This window comes from Charadrius vociferus, unplaced genomic scaffold (assembly GCF_000708025.1).
Source record: "Charadrius vociferus isolate BGI_N301 unplaced genomic scaffold, ASM70802v2 scaffold565, whole genome shotgun sequence".
NCBI classification, from domain to species: Eukaryota; Metazoa; Chordata; class Aves; order Charadriiformes; family Charadriidae; genus Charadrius; species Charadrius vociferus.
The window spans coordinates 2,319,033-2,340,614 of NW_009648358.1; the positions used below are offsets into that span (position 1 = coordinate 2,319,033).

The 21,582-nt window shown below is 41.8% G+C and overlaps 1 protein-coding gene across 1 annotated transcript; it reads left to right on the forward strand.

The window, feature by feature from the left end:
* The first annotated feature begins 146 nt into the window (after positions 1-146).
* On the forward strand, positions 147-19,036 carry LOC104286663 (MARVEL domain-containing protein 3-like). Its single transcript, XM_009885277.1, has 4 exons — positions 147-204; positions 415-601; positions 4,516-4,685; positions 18,336-19,036. The coding sequence occupies exons 1-4, from the start codon at positions 147-149 to the stop codon at positions 19,034-19,036; spliced, it is 1,116 nt and encodes a 371-aa protein (XP_009883579.1).
* The last annotated feature ends 2,546 nt before the right edge of the window (positions 19,037-21,582 follow it).

The following is a 21,582-nucleotide window of genomic DNA, read 5'->3' on the forward strand; positions in this document are numbered from 1 at the left end:
AAAGCGCTGGCTCTTCGTTAGCCGTAAACAAGTAAAAATTAATTTATTTCTTCTAGTGACACCCGTGGGAGACGGAAGGGAAGTCCTTAAGGGCGTCCTGGGCTTGATCAGGCAAAACTGAGCGGGCTGCAGGCGCTGCTGCGGTAATGCCGAGGGGCTGCGGTGGGGGCGAACGATCGCTCCGCGCGTCTCCGCATTTTGCAGGTCAGGGCTTCGGTGTGCTGCACTTGAAAGGGTACAGACACTTCCAGGAAATGCCATCCCTGTAGTATTTCATACTGGATTATCAAGGACGTATCTTCCTGCAAATGTATTTTCGGCCCAGCGCAACTTTGCCTGTACCTGATGTTTACCCAAATCGCGGGCGACGTTGGGTACAGCCTCTCTTTACCCCAACGGGTACACTCCTCTCAGAAACTTCCAGCGCAGAGCTCACAGCCTGCCCTTTCGGCTTCGCCCTGCCGTCCGTGGCAGCTGTACGCACGCTGCTGCTGTGCATCGGGGTGTCTGCTGGGTTTAATGCTTCGTCTAAGAAAGACAACATTAGCGAAGCCAAGGCTCGTGCTCTTAGTGGACACTGTGCCTTGTCCTTGCAGCAAAGGTAGGAGAGTCAGAGCAGACCTAGTAAATAAGCCAAGCGCGATAAATGTTGAATATAGAAACATTACAATTACTTGATGAATATAAAGAAAAACTTCCTTCTTTAAAGAAGTTACTTTACTTGGAGTTTAAAGGGGTTTACTTCCTTCACTATTCAAGGAAGTCTGTGCTGTCTTGAATCAGCATGAAATGGATGCGAGCGTTGGTCAATGAATAACTTTAAGTAGAGCTATAAAATTAACCAGTTTTATTTCTCTGGCTCAGGAAGTTATTGTAGAAGGAAAGAATACATGTAAGAAACAAGATGTCTCACGCCGGGAGACGATACCAAGATAAGCAATACAGGCACCATGAGAATCATGGATCTGATAGATACGAGGAAGACAGAAGAGCGAGAAAACCATACCCGTACAATGGAAGGTATGTCTTTATCATCTTAAAGAAACATAGCACAGCAGGTCTGTAACGTCTGTCATCTTGTTTGTTTTTAAATACCTTCATATTACAGTAGGAGAGAAAGCATACAGTAGGAAAGAAAGAAATTGCCTGAGAAGGCAATTACTCAGCCTTGAAATCATGAAGTGTGAGCATGCCACATCTGGAACCAGGGACCTTAGAAACACTTAGAAATTTTAAACAATTTTTAACCTTCTTTGTACTGAGCTCGAGAGTGGGGAAACGGATAGGTTGCGTGGCGCAGTCAGAGATGTGAATTTCATGGGGTTGTCTGGATCAAGTTGGGTCCCAACTAGGTGAACGGTGGCCATGTGTCTTAGTACAGTTCCTGAAGAGAGGCTGGTCAGCAAGTGAGAGCAAGCCAAGGCTTGCCAAATATGCATTGCTTAAACAAGAAATGTTAGGTGACTGAGACCAGCACGGGGACTTACTGAACTCTCAGGTTGCTCTAGTTCAGCTCTGAACAAGTTCATAGTAATTCAAAACAAAATTAATTTCAGTAGTGACAGTCAATAAATGAGTAGTTGTTTAACTGTCTAAGGCTGTTTGCAGCACTTGATAGTGGGTCAGCCCCTATCAGCACAATAACCAAACTAACTAATAGAGGGTTTGGAGTGATCAATAAACTCTTAGGATAATACACTTCTCTTTTCAGCCTGGCTAACCTACAGCACATTAGAAGTGCGCATACGCTGTTTTCCTTTGAGTGCATGCCAGTGACCTCATTGTAAGAGAGAGGTCTGTAGCTCTAAACACTGGCAAATTGGCCATGGCAGTAAGGTGATCATCACTCCTGTTTAGTCTCTGGGGGCATGACTGTAGGGCAATTTAAGAATAGCGGCAAAGAGGGAGAGGAAGTAAATATAACTGAGATTACTGAAAAGCTGAAGTACTGAAGTACTCCATGATAATATGCATTTTGGCGAGAAAAACAGGATGAGAATAAAAGCAGTCGTGAAGAGCACTGTGTGGACTTGAAGGACTACTTATGGCTAAGTACTGCCACATTTTGGTGGCAGTAATCCTATTGTATTATGAAAATAGCTAATGAATTTTCCTTCCGTCTCTCTTAAATCATGAAAAATTTGAGAGAAATGGGAACAAAGGTCAACCTAAGAATCATCCTCAGAGGCTGTCCTTAGCAAAAGCAGAGATCAGCAGAGGATATAGTTAAATTATCTTGAACATATGAGAAGTGAGAGCAGCGAATACCAAGAATGTATTGCATTGTGGAGAGGAAAAAAAAGAAGGGTTGGGGTTCTGGATTTTTTGGTGGGTTTCTTTTATTATTTTTTTTTATATATAGCATAATAAAAGCAGTGTGTGAAAGTACAACTACAAATTAAACCACCACTTCTTAGTAAAGTGCTTCTCCGCACTTTTTGTTTTTGCTGTTAGTTTTAAATGACTGGACACATAAACTGAAAATTGGTGGAAGGACCGTAAAGGCCAACAGACCATCCATGTATCCGCTGCGGATTAGAGGAAGGGAAGCTGCAGCTACAGATCTGGAATAGCCCTGGAGATAATTCTTAAGAGTCACGCCAAGAATCTGAGGGGCACCAGCCCTCACTCCAACTAATTGAAAAAACTTTTTCATCAGTTATTTTGATGGAGTTTGGCTTAACCTAACATTTCTCCTGCTTAGCTCTCATGACAAAACCAACTGCTTTTGTAAGGAAATTTCAGTTATTTTGGTGAAGGCTTAGGCTAATGGACCAAAAGATCTCCAGACGCTATAACGAAATAGATGGGAAGTGTTTTGTGGAAACTAATTTGGGTACCAAATGCTTTCATCCCTTGCGAGCAAGACTTTCTAGCCAGAGTATTTCTCTTTCCAAATGCATTTCTGTCTGAAACTTCTATAGCAAGCTTCCTCTCATTGCTGAGGAGAACGAGTTCCATTATCCTGGACTGGAAAGTCCAGGAGCAAAGATGGCCAGAATAGGCCATTGTGAGAAAAAAAGCGTCTAAAAGAAAGAGATTTTTTTTTTTTCCTAATTGTACTCTGTTGCTGAACATTAGGGGGGTTTTGTTTTGCTTTTTTTGTTTTGTTTTGTTTTCTGGCAAGTAGCAGGATACAATAGAGAGAAGCAGCTGCATCAGAAGTACCAGAGGGATTGCTTTCAAGTTAACTGGAAGTCTTATAAATCACGCAGTTTATTTAATTTATGTGACACAGCTGCGCAGGATGCTTTGGTAGTTGCACAAGACACAGGACAAAGGTCAGAAAAATCAGAAATGTTTCAGCCAAATAGAGCTGTTGGCAACTACACGCAGAGATGTTAGCATTGGTCTTGTTATTGAATGTCTTAATTAAAATGTAAAAACTACAAAGAACATGATTTAATGTGGATGAATGAGATAATATTTGTAAGTTGAATCTAGAATTGGATGAAGATAAACCTTAGTGAAGTGCAGTGATACTAGGAAACAAAACTACAGTTGAAAATGCTGATCTGTGGATAAGAAATTCAAGATAAAAACTTAATAGGAAGAAGACTTTTAAAAATAATAATGCTGAATGAGACTTAAAATGCCCTTTAATAACAAGATCATCCAGCTGTGCCTTGAAAAAGGCAAGCTCCAATTCTCCTTCAGATGGGGGAGAACAGTTAGATTAAACCAGACATTTATAAAACAATTTACAGCCAATGTTTCTTTTAATCTGAGTGTCAGCTCAGTTAAAAAAGGGCAAATTGCACTTTTCCCATAGAATAATCTAAATCTCACCAACCTTAGAAATCATCAGGTTTCAGATGTGGAGCTGTATGTCATTGCAGCAAAGTGGACAATTCCATTTTGAAGTATACAAATGAAGAGTCTAATCGGAGGCATGAGAGATTTTTTTGGGGTCATTTTTAGATTCCTCTTCAAATATCATTAAAAAAGAGAAATATTTAAATTGGCATTTTTTCCCCACTTTAAAATCTTTGTCCGTTTCTTTTAATAGCTTTCATTCTTTTAAAAGGCATCTTTGTGAGACGTGGTAATTGGAAGCACAAACTTGACAAAACACTTACCCCTGAAATAGTTGTGCTACCTTACACATTTATTACATGAAAATATATCTCATTTTTGTTCTCTGGGCTGCTGTGGACTAGCTAAAATGTTTGTTTTTCATGAAAAATCTGTTACTTGTTTTTATGGGAACAGGAACTCTCCCCACGCCCTCCTCCCTGCTACCTTTTCCACATAACCTACACAATTCAGCCAGCCTACTCGGCGATACACAGTTTTCCAAAATAACAACAATCAAGTACAAATATCCTTGTGAACATGGATTTATGCAAGTATTTGGGATATTTCCTTTCCAAACATGCAAGCAAAAAAGATCAGATACCTGTGAAGCAGGCTAGCTGGTTCCACTAACAGGAACGTCTGCCAGTTCCTCATGTTCTAATGTTCAGGAGAGAGCATGATCTAATTAATATACATTAGTCGTTTATTCCATTGTAGATCAACAGAAGACATCCGAGGTGGCCAGCACTCAAAGACTTCCACTGTTTGCTCAGGATCTTACTCCAAAACCTCAGGAACAACACAGGAATATTTTGGCCCACCACCAGAATGTTATCCTCCCAAGGAAACCTTGTCAATGAAGTGTTCAAAGGTATGCACAACAAGAGGTATGTGAGATTCTTATTGCCTGCCATCCACCCCTCTCCTTCCAAGGACTTGTCTTAGGTTTGGTTTCTGTGTTTAGAAGCACAGCAAAGTAAAACTAGGGGAATATTAAAAGAAAAAAAAAACAAAACAAAACAAAACAACCCCCCAAAAAACTGGGAAAATTAAAGTTAGTGAATGGCATGACTCCAGGTTACTAGCATCTAAAGGCAAGATTTATAGAGATATTTAGATATTTGAAAATGCATCTCCAGAGTATGCATAGAGAGCAGAGTGGATCACATGCGTAACCACTTGGGTTGTGCAGCAAGAGTTAACCTTTGAGATTTAGGAATAAAGTAGACGTTTGCATCTCTAGGCAATTTAGAGGTGGCTGTTTCAACTTTGATGCTAGTTTATTTCTGACACATTCTGCTCAGACTTTTTCTTAACTTTGGATTTAACCCAGTCATCACCGATACATCTTTATAAAGCAACATTGCGGGAGACAAAACTATTTCATGGACATGAATCCAATAAAACAGCTCTTGAGAAATAACTTGTTTTCATAGCTAGAGAGTGACTACAACAAGTGGAGAAATGAGCATTAATGTGGGAGGAGATCAGCCTTAACACTTAGTAAACTCATTCCCATAAACTGAAAAAGAAGGCACTAAAATATTCATTATTCCTTTAAAGTTAACTGTGTTAACTCTTTAACCGTTCTTTCCTTCTGTCCTCTTCCAGGACAATGAGTTTTCTCACCTTGTTTGTAGGAAAGGCCCACTGCAGTCTGAGTTGGAACTTGCAGCTAGGTGCAAAGTCTTTGGACGAAGTCTATAAAGTGTCCTCCAGTAGAGAGACAAATGAAGAGTTTAGTTGTTGGAAGTAAATTAAAATACATAATGTTAGATTATTTTTTTATTCTATGAAGGAAAGTTAAGTAATACACTCAATTTACTTGTAATATTTCTCTGTATGTGAATATGTGAACAATTTTAAGAGTGAGCCAAACTATTTTCTCTTATAAATATGCTCTGTGTGTTTATATGCAGTTTGTTTTTCATCTTGAGGAGATTTAACAACAGTTAGTAGAGCATATTTAATGACACAGATCTATACTGATATTTTATCCCTGATAAAATTGTATCAGCAGTTTCTCCTTCAACAGTACTAAATTATTTTAACTTGTCCGAGAAGCTCTAGAAAACTCCATGCCTTATTTTATCACAGCTTTAGAAAAATGAAGTGACAAGTTATTTTTAGTTTTCAGTTTCACTGGTTGTTTAGACTTATGGATAGCTTAATGTGACTTGCTGGGGGTTTTTTTGACCCGCATTTGCTTCTCATTATTTCAGTGCATTAAACATCATTAACATTTTCAAAATGTCTTAGTTTTGGATGCATCAGTTGATGATGGTGATGATTTCACTCCCACCCCTCCCCCAGGTATTGCTCAGTATTTTCCAAAAATGTAATGTCTGAGCTTGCAGTGGAGGAGGGAAAAGAGACCATGTAGAAAATAAACACTTTTATTAGCAGTTTTACTTCAAAAACTGAAAAGATATTGGAGGTTGATAAGATTATGAGAATGTTACTCACTTCTTTAATTTTCAAAAGTACCAAGATTTAGCAAATTTCCTAGAATTGTTTTGTGGAATTCTGTATTCCCTGCAGTCGTAGTAAATGTTATAAATGAAAAGCTACATGAATTGTTTACTGAGAAATTGCTACATGTGAGCTGCAACTTCTTACAGCATGAACAGTTCCTGTAAATACTTCTTAACCATCTCTTTCTTTTGCCAATGATTTATCAGCACTCTGGTGAAATTCCCCCTTCCCAATCACCATAATTCTAAAATAAACTGTATCGAACAAGGCCGGGAAATCAAGTGATGTACCACAGTCTTTTCCAAAGCAACAATGGAAATGTGAACCTTAGCTTCTGACCATACATCACTCTTCTTTCAGTATGGCTTTTTTTTTTCTTTTGCCCAGCAAATATAGTTATGCACTTTGTGCATGTTGACCAGTTTGGCAAACGAGAGAGGAGTTCTAAACAACCAGAGCTCTGAAAAGTATTTCTTTCACCCAGATACTACCCTCTTCATCTGTGCTTTTCACCAGAAATGTCTCAAAAAGCTAAAGCTGAGTTTCAGATATAGGCAGTTATTTTTGCAGTGATTGTTCAAACATCTTAGCTGCAAGCAGCAGCAGTAAAAAGGACATCATTCTCCTATCTTTGTTATTCTAACCTTCCCTCCCTAATCCCTGCCCCCTTTTTATTTTTTTCCTACCACCACATTGAGATGATAAACCCAACCCAAATACAATGGAAGAAACACCTGATACTGACCCCTTTTGCTGGTAGGAACATTTGACACCATCTAAGAAACTTCAAAATATTCTGCTCCGATTTTTTCCTTTCATCTTGAAAACAGGAGGAAAAAAGTCTGTTAAAACATTATGTGAGCGATACCTATTCAGAGCCATTCAGGTGGGATCATGTGGCTAGCCGTACTGGATCATACGAGGCAACTAATTACGCATCCTCTCAAACAGTGTACTAGGGTGCAAATTTAGGAAGACCATCAGAGTTTGGATCAGCAGAGAGTGAGCTGTCCTCTGGAATACTCTCCAAACTTCAGATTGGTGGAATTTTCTGAACTGTAAAACTGTATTCAATTTGGTTATGCTTAATACCTCTTTACAGACCTATCAAATTTGTTTATTCCTTTTCTGAATCCCCTTTTGAATATGTTCAGCCTCCATATTATCTTACAACAAGGAGTTCCACAGTTTCTTTGTGCCATTTGAAGAAGTACTGGTTTGTTCCTTAAAACTTTTTAATGAAGGTGTCTCTGATTCTGGTGGTATTCAGCATACCTAATGATAATCCCATATATTCACCTTCTCCATGATATTTATGATTTTAGAGTGAAGTCTTTCCTTTCTCCCTGTCACTGTGCTCACATCACTTTTTCACAGAGTGAAGAATAGTCAGTTCTGTCCCTGTCATGAGTGAATTCTTTCCACTTCTGGTTCGCCTGTCAGCCCTGTGCAGGCTGTACCTGTACCTGAAGTGAAGCCCATCTGTGTGCTCTGCAGATGAGGGGGTGTTGGAGTACATGCATGAAGTGTGAAGTTACTTATTAAATACTGATTTCATTAATTTTTCATTCAGCAGCCTACCAATTTTACAGATGGCAATCATGGAAGAATTTTGTGTGTTTATTTTTAAAACATACTTCACAATCTCACTATTCAGTGTTTTTAAAATCATTAGTTTGTGCGTCTACTGTAGGTTTTTTGGTGTGTACTTTTCAGCTGAATCTCTTTGGAGCTGCCACTTAGAGTTCTTTGGGTCATGTTGCAGAGCAGTCTCAGGATGCATAAACTACATTTCTTTCAGATAAAACTAAATGAGAGGGCGAGCTATAACTACAAGCAGGCACTCTGTCCTTTGGACCAAACTAGAACTAGAATAAAGTGCTTCTCTCTCCCCAGAAAATGCCTATTGTGTAGCTCCTGGGACTTCAGTTCCAACTGTTTCACTCTACAGATCCACTCCCATTGCACTGCTGTCATGGGCATAACTAGTGACAGGCAGCACAAAACAAAGGTTTCTCTTTAATTCTATTGGTTTGAAAACTGGTTGTTTCCTCTTAGTCTTTATTTTCTTTTAACCACTACTAACCTGTGAGAGGATCGTCCCTTTTATCTCACAGGTGCTCGTGTCATTTGAGAGCACTACCACTTGGATTGTCTTTCTTCATACATCTGCTGATTCTTTCAGATGACTTCCCTTGAACAAACTTTTGCCTCTTCCCTGCTATGCTATCTTAAGTCTAGTTTCTATACTTTTTTTTTTTTTTCATAGGAACATCACACTTGTGGATCTGCCGATTACAGATTCAAAAGGCAATAGAAACGCAGAAGTCTGCTGCCTTCTGGTTCTGTAGTAGTGAAGGAGACTTAAGGAACAGCTTATAGACTGGTGTAAAGCAGTCTAGATGCTTTATATAATTATGTAGGAATTGGAGATAAATGTTCCTTATAAAGACAAACCTTTCGTCAACTAAGGAACTATTGCTTGCAATAACCATTTCTTACAACTTAAGCACAACAGTGTGTGCCATTTAAAGCAGCACATGTTGGAACAACAAGAGTTTTTGGCCTGGGGATACTTAGAACATTCAACTTGCTTTTCACAGTGCAGGTAAAATTTCTGTAGTTCTCTCTCCTGTGTAGAAAAACTAAATTAGTAATCGTATTTGCTTTTCAAAGGACCCCCTGGGGTCCTTTGAAAATAGAACCAGGTTCAGTGCTTTTGGTTACCAGAGGGAATGAGAGAAGTGTTCAAAGCTGGCTGTCATGCTGCTTCCTTCACCTTAGGGAGAGCAAAATCTGAATCAAACCCAAGAGTGAATTGCCGATTGTAAATTGGTCCTGGATATTTTTTCATTTTCTTTTTAGTATGCGTATTGGTGTGAAAGAGGTGGAGCAATGCAATTCCAGGATAATGCTTCCTTTAGTTTTGCTTAAACAGTGAAGGTAAACTAAGTTTCTCCCCTCTTCAGTCAGTATGTGACTCAGGAAATGCCTGCACTTTTGCCTTGTATAGAATTGTACTGTGCTGGTCACAATTTCTGAGCTAAATAACTTTTTTTTTTCTTTTTAATTCTTCAACCCACTTGGCATTTAAGGAAGACATCACTAAAACAGAAAACGGTTTGTGGGGGAGCAAGTATAATTGAATCCCTGTTCTTTGCTGCCATGAATACAGCTTAAAGAGGCGCCATGAATAGTGTCACATTTCTTAAGCATATTGTAGGCGCTTCCAAACAATCGTGCCTTTAGCCTACATTCTAACATCCACAATTGTTAAAACCTTCAGACCAATTTCCTTTCAGAAAAAGACAGCATTATCGTTTGCAACAACAAGAAAAGTCTCCAATTTCAGGCATAGCCAGGAGGAAATATCAAACTGAATTTATTTGGAGGAGGAAATAGAATTAGGGAGTAACAATGACTTTCTCCAGGATATATTCATGCATTAACAAGCCAGCATTAATTCAAATGTAAACATCTATAAGCTTTTGTTCTTAGAAAACACAGTCCAGTTTTTTTCCTGTAGCTATGCATGCTGGCAAATACTCATAGACTGAAAAAAATACCGAGATGAAAAGTCACCCTAAACACAGGGTTCACACTAGTAGACACTTGGTTTGAGTTATGCTATTGTTCATAACCGTTATATTGCTGCTGTTATGTTGTTCTGCTCTGTCCTGAGGCAGATGCGGGAGCAGGAGGGGAACAATATTTCGCAGAGCACTTGTATCCCTTACAGTGCTGTAGAGGTATTGGGGGAGAATAGTGGTCTGCAAGAGGCGTTGGACTGAAGTAAAAGACCTTCTGTAACTTCAGTTATGTGTGTGCAAAAACATCGAAGAGTCTTTAAACGTGCATAATGCAGGTAACTGTGGATGAAAACAAGCATTTGACAAGTACCTTCAGTATCTTTTCAGCAGTGGTCAGCAGGATACTTACTGTGGAGGCACCCAATAGGATTAGAAAATGTTATATTTTGTAGTCACCATCTTCACATTTCCCCCCTACAGCCTGCCACACTTAGCTCCTTTAAATTGTGCTCAAAGCTGTCATACACTGTTCCCATGGCAGTCAATTTCAACGTATTTCTGCTGTAAGAAGGGAGCGCTAAGGTGCCCTATAGTCTCATTTGTAATTAGATGGCTTCTCCCTCCTGCCTGTTACAAAGTGTATTTTAAATACAGTGTGACTAACAGACTAAATTTGCCATCAAGTTTTTTAATCTTGTAATTGTGAAGACAGAGGATATTAGTAGCGGGAATTGGACAGAGCTGTACAGACTAAAATAATCCCAGTTATTCTAAATGCTTAATTAAAATTGCACAGTAACAAGATACAGAGGCAGAACTGCAGGTAGCCTTCCTGTTCTGCAGTTAAAAGTATTTCACTTGGAGGTAAGTCCTGTTTGCTGTGAAACACAAATAGCCATGAGCAGTTACCTCTATAAAAACATGCAGGGGAGCTATGCCAGTTGCAGATGCCAAACGTTACCTTTAGCAAACTGTTGCCCTGCCAACATATTGGCTTTCACTCTGCCCACGTCTTTATATCAAATTTTTTTCATCCACCTTTTGGCATTGTGCTAACGTGCACACTAATGTTTTTAGAGAGGAGAGAACAACAACTGAGAAGACTCGCTGAAGTTGGCAGGGGAAGATACTGGCAAAGTTGATGTTAGTTGTTAGGTATGTGGTACACTCTACCCTGTGCTTCCCTACTGGGAAATCTTAATTGTATAGAACAGGAGTTGCACCATCTTTCTTCTAAGACCGCTTGGGTTGGTCTTCCCCACATCAGACCCAAATTCTGGAAACCGAGAAAAAAAAACTTCTTCTCTTTATAAAGTGGCTCTCAAAGCCAGCAGACTGACTATATATTGAATGTAGCTGTATTTCTTGAGCAGGTGATCTTAGCTCACTTAAAGGAGAAAAATCCACCCAGTCAGGAATGTTGCTCACCAGGTGTGACAACCCACAATTGGTAAAGTGAATGACAAGCTCGGGTTCACAGGTGCCTCCAAACTGACCTACCTTCAGCTAGACTATGATTACTTAAAGAGCAGTAACACCCCAATCTTTGTACTTTCTAAAGGCGGCTCAGTTTCAGTTCAAATGGAGGGAGTGGCTATGGAAAGTTGGCATAAGGAACAAGAGTATTTCATTGTTTTCTGAACTCCTGTTAAAAAAAACTCCTGCAATTTTGTGTCGGCACCAAGATACTTGTTTACTACTTGAAAGAACTATGGGTACATTAGGATGAAAAAAGGCAATTTCCTGAAATGCAGAACATGAGGTGACCTTGCGGGGACCTACCAACGCTACAAATGAATGTCCAGCCTTTTACAGCCCTGGTAGTTAAATTGCTATTGCCAAGTGCTACAGCCTAATGCAAGACCTTTTGCTTCCCACCCTCTCCAAAATTGTGGAAGATGACTCATGCTTGGTTAACAGGAGAGAAATCAAGAACATGCTAGAAGTGATGCTTTAAGGAACTACTGGGAAAAAGTAAACCAGAGCTGTTGTTCCCAGGCAGGGGCTGGGTTGTACTGAAACTGTGTCTTGATGGCAAGTAAATCTTAGTGTCATACAGTGGTGGGAAACTGTATGGGGATAGAGGCTGATGCAGTAGTTCTACAAATTAAGTCCACCCTTTCCTGTGAAAATTGGACAGCACTGTTTAGAGGATGGGAGGGTATTAAGCAGAAGGAGTAGAGCAGGTGGGACAGTAGTTCTTTAAGGGAAGATGATACACAGGAAAAACAGGACAATACATTTGGATCTGAGCACTCTGATTGTGAGCGTAAGGCTTCTCTGAATCATTAAAAACAAGGCTGGTCATCCTTTGAGATTTCCTAATGGAGTGATTATCTTGACTAAAGAGGGACAACTTATTAAAACATAATAATAACGCTTCTTTCTAGAGCACATAAATAATTTATTTTTCCCAGTTTTTAACTATTTTCCCATCGATTTCCAGTAAGACGAATATCCCAAATGAGCACAAATGTGTTGGGCACTTACATGCCATTTAAATGCAGTTGGCTCTGAGTATGTAGTTCCCTTGGGTCCTTTGAAAAGCCAAGATTCAGTGAATAACTGTTGGTGTTACATTGCCTAACTTTTGTGTTTTAGGGTTGGGTTGGGTTTTTTTCCGCCTTTGAACATTACTCCATTAGGGAGATTTTAGCATAACTCAGTGAAAGCTAAATCCCACCACTGGCTGAAGAACACAGAGACCTACAAAAACAATGGCGGGGTGAGGGCTTGAGGGGAATTTGTTTACGACAAAGTTGTGTATTGCCCTGATCCCGCATCAGTGAAGTTGGTTGAATTCCTGTTACTGGTTTCAGTAAGATCTTGCTTTGTACTGGTATACATAAGCGGCATAATACTGTTAGCAAGATGTTTTTGTACTTTGCATCCAGATTTAATATTTATAATCTGTTGTGGCTGTTCTCTCCATTTCATTTCCCTTGTTCAGTTCTCTTCCACTGTTTTGGTTCCTCCGTAATTCTGTCACATTTTTCTCCCTGTCTAAAAGCAGAACAAACCCCCTCTTTCTGTGACATTTTCTCCCCCTTCCCCCTTATCTATTCCTCCTGCCACCAACTCAGTTTAGCAGAGATGACCAAATCTGCGCCTTGAACTGCGCCTTTACTCTCTGAGGAATGCCAAACCTGCTCTGGCAAGAGAAGTTCAGCATTTGAGATCCTTTTCAGGACTGACTGCTGCTTTTGTAAGTCACTATGTATGGTCAAAATACTTGTCTGCTCCTCTGGGGGGAAAAAAAACCCCAAAACATTACCTCTGAAAAGTGGAAAGCTGCCCAAACTGGGGAAAAAAAACCCAAATGACAACTTTCAGTGAGAAGGGCTAAGAGAATGACTTTTAATGGTGTGTTGTAGCCTCCAACTCCTCTCTTCCCTTCTCCTAGAGTGACCCCTAATGGGATGTGACACAGGCACCACTCACCTGTGCAGCTCCCTGCGCGGCTGCCCTGCTGCTACGGTCGAGGTGTCTGAGAGGGGCAGCCGGGCACCTCCAGGGCTGCCGGCTGGGTACCGCTGCTCCCGCTGGTACGTGGCCTGCAAAGGAAGCAGAGGGAGAAAGCGAGCGAGAATGGAGAAAGCCAAAGATAAAATATCTTAGAAGTACACAGGGATGTTAACTCAAGAGGAAAGAATGATACCAAAAGAGACAGGAGAAAGGAGTCCATGTGCAGTCAAGGGAGGAAAAAAGTGACTGCTGTGCCAAGGCGCAGTGGAGGGAGACACTTTGAAGGCCTTCTCTATTAGTCAGGCCCTCGTGGGGTCAGGGCGAGTTCAGCAGAAACAGCCAGAACTGACTGCCCTACAGATTGATTCCTGTCAGCTTCAGAAACATAGGAACAAACAAGAATGGACCGTTTTACTTTATGTAGACAGGTACATACACACACTGTGATCCTGACACCTGAGCACTGGGGCCATCCTGCTACACTGCCTGGATGAAAAAGCTTCCTCGCAGTTTCTAACGCATGAGACCCAAGCACACAGTTGAGTTACTGGGTGCCACACAGTCAGCCACAGTGTAGTTTTATGAGGCAGAGCATGCAGATTTAACAGCTCGCCTCACCTGAAAAGGAGAGTTTCTGGTCCTTCTCTGGTCCTGGCTGTGTTATTTCCCCTGCTAAACTCATGCCAGCACGATTGCTCATCAGGTACTCTGTGAGTCACTTCAAGTTGCTAAAGTTGCACCAAAAAAAAAGCAGCACACACACACACAAAAAAAAAAAGAGTTGAATTGTTTCCTGCTGGTTTAACTTACTAAAACAGGTCTTGAAGGTCCTAGTGATAGGGCGGAGTTATTACTGGGCAGGTGAGAAAAATGGTGACAGCCCAGCCAAGTGTAGGAGCCGTAAGAGTAAGGTCAGCTGCCTGTGGAACTGTACTCTTAACAGCCTGCCTAGCTGCTTTGCTGGATGTTTGAGCCCACCATTTGACAGAAGACAAAACCATTGATCAGTGGGTTAATACCATGGCAATAGCCCAGTGTGCGCTTGGTATAGAAAGGAAAGAAAAAGGGAATAGTAGTTTAGTAGTATAAATTGGAAGGCGGCTGTTTGTTACAGCAGGAAGCCTACTCACAGCAAAAAAAGATTGGATTCAAACAAAGTTAACAAGTACAGTACACTGAAGTTACTATCCATTGCAGATTTAGATTTTATGGAATGAATGAAACAGTTCTCTGGAAAGCTCTGGCAACACCCACTGTCTTTTAGGTTGCAGCCATTCTGCTCAATTTCAGTGCTGAAAAGCAGTGCAGGAAGGAAGCATGGGAAAGCAAATGGAAATCCGGAAGCCCAGACTTGTGTCTCATTACTTGCTTAGTATGGAGAGGGTTAGTTCCCAAAGCCAACTGTTCACTGTGCTAATTTTAATACAAATCAGTAGCATTTTAGATAGGTCCCAAGATTTTGAACTCGAGAAAGGAATCAAACCAATGGCGTTCTGAGATTTTCAGACCTGCTGTCATTTTAAACTCAAGTCTTGCAATACATTCATTGTTGCATGGGATTAGGGAATAGTTGTAGAGATAAGTAACTTCCACTTTGGAAGACCTTTTGGCAGCCTAGTTTGTGCAGCAGTAACTCTAAGATGATGTAGCTAACCAGCCTGTGAAGGCAGGAATGGCAGCACAGACTCAGAAGCGTGGCTTTTAACTCACCCCTTTCTGCCAGCAGTACACTGCTTGACACAGGTCACTGCTGGTATGTGTGTGTGTTAGCATACCTTGACAGAGCTAAGATTCAAAATATAACTGTCCTTTTATTCCTTATTTCTCAAGGCTGTCCATCCTGTTTATACCAGTGGAGTAGGATTAGGTATCAGCTTGTAACTATCACAGATCAAGGTTGCATGAGGCTTTTGGGGTGCTCGAGTCAGATCTGAACATACTGTAGGGCTTAATATTTCCATCAAAGCCTTGATAATTGTACAAGGCCTTAGGGATTTCCACTAATTGTCTGCCACTTTCACAAACCGTGATGGCTCTCATCGTAGACCTGTAATTCACAGGTTTGTTCTACATACTGCTTGTCATTTTAGGATTTTCTTTAATTTTATTTTAATTTTCTTTAATACAGGAGGCTTTGTTATTGGACTTTTTTAAAAAAAAAAGTTAATCCATGTGATGCAAATAACTGGTGGAGTAACTGCTAATGAACCTCTCTCCATTGTTTAGTTACTGTACTCAATTCTATAGCAGGTGTGGGTGAAAACTGTACAGGTACATACAAAACCTGTCCAACCTGAATGCCCTGTCTAAGGAAATTTCTCAAGCATGCCATTAAAGCATCTACTGCTGCAGTTAAAAATACCGTAGACCTACATTGATCATATTTGTCATCCCATGAGCAGAGACACGTTCTGCCAGCCCTACTGTGGTACCACCAATCAGCCCAGTGAAATTAAGGGGTTGCATACAGAATTTGTGTGAATACATAGGAAGTTTTGGAGCAGCGTGATTGAGGATCCGGGTCAGTTATAAGTGTGGGGAGGTTAGCCGCAGGTGGTGATGACTTTGACAACAGAAAATTGCCTTTTCTAAAGCTCAGCGAGGTGAGGTACAGGAAAATTTGATGCTCAGCGGGCCAGAGTGCCTCACCAGTTGTAGATGAAAAGGAAGCTCTGAAGACAGCTGACTGGTCATGAATTCCCAACTTTCAAGTTCCCAAACATATTTAAAATTTATGTTTCCCTTAATTAAATGGTCTTTCCTCCCTGTAGACTTGTAAGAACTGCTTCCTGATGGAGCATCTAGGAAATCAGTAGTCAGCCCTTAAAAAGGGAAGTGGCCTTCTGCGTCCAACCCTGTCCAAGGGCCCTGAGGACCTAAATTGACTCCCTGTATTTGGAAAGCATATTGTACAGCGCAACTGAGCAGACAAAAAATATCTGATCCAGTTCCAATGAATGTCCTGTACTGCTATTACTCTTTCAAAATATTTTGAACAGTCCTGGTAAAGCGATGACTCTGTACCCATTAAAAATGTTGAGTCTTTTGGCTGCATTGTTTGAATTTGGTACAAGGAGTTCCAAATCCTGTCCATGGCCCAAGATTTAAATTTCTCTTTACATTATGCTTCACAAATATTTCCTTTGAAATATTTGAAGCCTCCTGAAGAGATTTGGTAACCAGCGTCATTATTGACCTGCTTCACAGAAAGGGCTGTGCGGAGGGGTCAAGGAAAAGGCATGTTGTCATGCAGAAATCGGCATCACCTCTGAAGAACACACACATAGAACTGCATGCTTAGTTCCTTCTCAACAAAAGCATTTTGTCTTCTCTGCCTGCTCCACCTAATTCTTTTTATGATATGAAATCTGTACATGTACGCACTTGTGTATGTATATATACATATGTGTGTGTGTATATATGTATATACATGCACACACAAACTGAAACATGCTGAGCCTCAGATACTCTGCTCCCAGGTATTACCACCATTATCACTGCTCCCCTTTGTGCTTCTGGGATGGTTTGCAAGACCACAATGTGAATGGCCTCAGTACCCACCTACAACTGCATTAGCAGAAGTGAGGGAACCAGTCTGGGTACAGGGGGAAGTGGGAACTCCTGAAGTGGCCAAAGACCCTTGTCAAACCATTGCAGGCGCCTTTCCAGCAGCAGGAAGGTGCTCGTTACCTCAGCCCTCTGTGGAGGGAATAAGAAGGAGCAGAACGGGAATATCGGATAATCCTTCATGGTGGCTGTCACTGGCTTTCTTTGGTTAGAAGCATCTGGCAACATGAGAGGAATTTGTCTAATTCCCTTGCGCGCTGCTTCAGCCCATTCTTCTCAAGCCCATACGGTCTTGACAGCAACTGAGCCATTGCTGAAGAGGAAGACGGCACACTAATCAATGTTAGCAGCGTAAAATGAAAGTCTGTATGCAAACCTCAGTTCCTGCCCCACTTTAAAGACAAATATGGGACCACTGTGTCGAGCATCTTATGTTGTTGGCTGTCAGACTGCAATGGAATAATAAGATTCACAATTCTGTAATTAACTTCAGAACGTGAGGAGCAACACACGTGATACACTAGGGATTTTCATTTCCTGAGTAGGCAACTCTAGCTACGCTTCATCATCCGTCATGTTTACTAATCTTAGTCTGACCCCTAGTGAGCTGTCACAGAATAATCAGATTTGTTTAACAGATGCTGCACCTTCCTGACAGGCAACTACCACAAAAAGAAGTAATTTATCCACTTTTTTTTTTTTTTTCTTAAAAAACCTTAGTTACCTTTATCAGTAGCATAACATAAGAAAAAGAAGGGAAGAGTCAGCTCAGAAGTCATAAGGCTTTCTTCTCAAGGTGGGGGTGTGGAAGAGAACACATGATCCGGTATCAAATTTGCTTAATTTACCTCTGCATATAAGGTATTTTTTGCCTCCTTCCCCTCCTCCTTTTTTTGTGCAATCAGGAACTGCTGCTTCAGACTTATGAAGAGATTTTTATCTCTGAAGGAGATGAAGTGGAAGTTGCATCTGGTTAGATAATAAATTTAAATTAACAGACACTTAGACAAAAGAAAAGGTGTAAGTTAAAGCAGTAAACACATTTTTAAGGACCTAAATAACTCGCAAAATATTTTAAGCTATTAGAAGCTTCTAGGTTTTTGTCAGCTTTAACCTCAGCATTTTGTTCATACTGGATATTTCTTGCTTGGTGTGTTTATGCCAAGTAGTTACAGGCCAAAATACAATCACTGTGTGCTTGCCTTGGCAATAACACACGCACAGTAAAATTTTTATGGATTTCTTTCCCTGCATGAAGATCCATTTATCAAGCATACTGACAAATTAAAAAAAGTAATTTGTCCAACCTCTGAAATGTACCCAGAAGAGCTCGTGCTGCTTTTTTTTTTTTTTTTTAAAGCAATAGTCTTCTGTAGCTGTAGCCAAAAGGACTATCTCAGTGATAGTGCTCTCTGTCTATGGTTTTGGTGTGCTTCTGTCACCCCCGGTTTGCCCAAGATGCGATTTTGACAGCTGTTCCCATCTTTCTGCTCCTTACAGGCATCTTGAAGTTCGTGGAAATCACAGTTAACCTGCTGGTGCTGATCTGCGTGGGCGCTGCCCAAGCCTCTGTTGCAGGCTTCACCTCCCTTGGTGGCTTCGGATCCTTTAACCTGAATTCGGCGTATAGCCCCTTCGAGGGCACGGAGCTCCGGGAGGTGAGGGAGCTAGACATGCAGTTCACCCAGATGAGAGCCCCTTGCGTGTATGGCGGAGTAGCCTTCAGCCTAACAGCAGCAGTACTTACCCTTGTCTTCCTTGTTGTGGGGGCAAAACCCATCCAGCAGCTCAGGGTAGGGCTGCTGGCCGGCGAATGTGCCTTCAACCTGCTGGCCGGCATGGCGTACATCGCAGCGGTCGGCCTCTACCTGCATTTTGTCAGCCAGGTGAACTCGACGGACGTTTGCAAGAGGCGCGAGAGGCTGTATGCACGCCGTGGTTATACCTCCATGAACTGTGTGGTCCAGGGTGGCGACGCGGCCGTCGGCCTTTTTGGTGTCGCTGCTGCTTGTTTGTACTTTGCCAGCTTTGTGGTCTGCATCCGTGCTATCCGAACTGTCCGGGCCTTCCAGAGCCACATGGCCAAGGCTCAGCACAGCCCAAAAAGCAGCATTAGGGACAGAAGTGTCAGAAACCACTACACCACACACAGAACCTCTGAAAGCTCCCACAACGTCCAGGCTCTTGCCACGTTAGTATGAAGCCAGCTCTGGGACTGCACCAGAGAGCAGGAGCCTCAGCAAGGGATGGACACTGGGTTTCGCATGCTGAAGAGGCGACAGGTCCACAATATATTGTCCCACAAGGTGCTGAAGTGAATCAACGAATGTAACAATACCTCTATAACAGGGTAATAAAATTGTCATTGAGTGGATGTTTTAACGAGGTTTTTTGCATCAGTCTTTCAAGCTGGACTCCTGCATTTAAAAGGTGTTTGGTTGTCATGTTTTCATCCCGCACAGAGCAAATCCAAGCAGCAGTGGGCTGTCAGCAGGTTGCAGCTGCAGTGCTGCCAAACTCGTGCTAACAACCACTTCCGTCCCTCTCCCACGTCACAAGGAATTGAATCCAAAGCTAGGATGGGCGGCCTTCAACAGATCCTGTGCCCGGCGATGCATCCTGTTGCCTTACGCCACACTGCTCACAAAGCAAAGGACACTCCAGTGCTTTTCTGAATCACAACCAAAGCTACATTTGGACCTGTCTTGCTTGGGCTAGTGAAGCGTTTTATCTTTTGAGTCACGGGGGTTGACACATGCCGATCATGTGCTCCCTGAGGGATGCTGCTGGGAGGAACTAGCTGCAATTTCAAAGGCAGCATCTGGGTCCTTCTCCAGTTCCCTGCTGCATTTTCCTCATCTCACTGGGCACAGATCAGAACCTGAGAGGCAGGACATTGGTCAGCTGTCAGCTTAGTAAAGATACCACTTGCTTCTGTAACCACCTAAACAAGGTTTGGCTTGCTGACTCCACAGCCGGTGGTGGGCAGAGCCCAGGTCGGGAACACGCTGGCTGCCCTGGAGCTTTCTATGGGAACGCTGTAACAATGACAGAAAGTACATGCGTCCTTCCAATATCTGAACACACAAAGCGTGAGTGAACAGCAGTAATTGTATGCCCCCAGGGTTGAGAAAATAAATTTAAGACAACATCTTTCGAGAGTCCTTTGTTTGAGACAGATGAAATAGATCACTGGTCTTCATAGATGAGGGAGTGAGAAAAAAAGGCTGCTCTTGAAGTGCATAAGATTTGTCAGCTTGAGAGGAGGGAAAAGGCAATTTTGATTCTGGCTATGCTCACTCTTTTCAATTTTGTCTGCCTCAGAGTCAGAGCCCAGATGAGGCTCTTTTGAACCATAGTACAGCTTATGTGTATACATATGAAGTATACAATAAATAGATCTCAAAGGATTATGTGTGAGATAAGGTAAGCCAAACAACAAAATGTTATGGTTCTGATTAGAAGCGATTACATGGGCCTTTATAATAAGTATTTATTGTTTATATAATACCTTAACCATCTCTTTAACACTTTGAGCATCAACAATCTTCATAGTGTTATTATGCTTATGTGGAGGCATGACTGAAGAGTCTTTCCAAACTTGCCATGACTCAGTAGTGAGAGTCATGATTTCAGTTTCTAGCTCTTTGCCCAAACCCAGACCTTCACTGGTATGCTGGAACTGGCTGGAAGGTCTGTTACGGGGATATCTGGCATGCAGCTAAAGCCACAGCTAACCACTTCTTAGGCATTTCTGCCTGCACGTTTGTTCCTGCACTGCCTCTACACCTTGTGCATTTTGAATGCAGGCTTAGTTACATGATGACACACTGTTATTAACTTATACAAACAACAAAAAGCAGCACCTTGAAGTGACACATTTGAAAAGGCTGCAGATAAGAATGCATAAATCTAAATTCAGTCCTTAAATACATGTGGAACAGGAATTTTCATCTCAGGGCTTCTTACTCTGCCCCATTCATTTTTGAATGCTTGCCTGCCATCACTGCGCGATAGCAACAGTCCTCTGCGAGCATCGATTCTCTCTTTTTTCCTTCTGTGTGTGGTAAAGGCCTCATTTCTTGCAAGGTAATTCAGTTTTTAGAAAAAGGTGTGCGGCATTTTCCCGTGGACTATTTCTGTAGTGTTCCTCTCTTGGACACTTGGGTCTCAGTCCATTTTGGGTCCCTTTCCTGCTAACAGGAGCAGTGTTATGCATTTTATGGGGAGAGTCAAAAAGCGGCTGCTAGTTACAGGTGCTCAGCTGGGGACTCCTGGGACCTGCTCGCTGCCCCGAGCATCCAGTTGGTCCCAGTCACGTTGTCTCCGCTCCTCATCCAGCTGCCCCGCTGTACTCACCATCCCCTCCTGTTTCTAACCTCCTCAGACTCACATTTATTCCTTATATCTAATCTAAATCTACCCTCTTTTAGTTTAAAACCATTACCCCTTGTCCTGTCACTACAAGCTCTGGTAAAAAGTCTCTCTCCATATTTCTTATCAGCCCTCTTTATATACTGAAAGGCCGCTATAAGGTCTGCCTGGAGCCTTCTCTTCTCCAGGCTGAACAACCCCAACTCTCTCAGCCGGTCCTCATAGGAGGCGTGCTGCAGCCCTCAGATCATCTTTGCGGCCCTCCTCTGGACCCACTCCAACAGGTCCATGTCTGCCTTTTACTGGGGTCCCCAAAGCTGGATGCAGTACTCCAGGTGGGGTCTCACCAGAGTGGAGTAAAGGGGCAGAATCA

Coding starts and splice junctions, on each gene's coding strand:
- LOC104286663 (XM_009885277.1), top strand. CDS start 147: ATGCCGAGGGGCTGCGGTGGGGGCGAACGATCGCTCCGCGCGTCTCCG. Junction 205..414: donor CGCGTCTCCGCATTTTGCAG/GTCAGGGCTTCG, acceptor CACTCCTCTCAG/AAACTTCCAGCGCAGAGCTC. Junction 4,686..18,335: donor AAAGGTATGCACAACAAGAG/GTATGTGAGATT, acceptor TGCTCCTTACAG/GCATCTTGAAGTTCGTGGAA.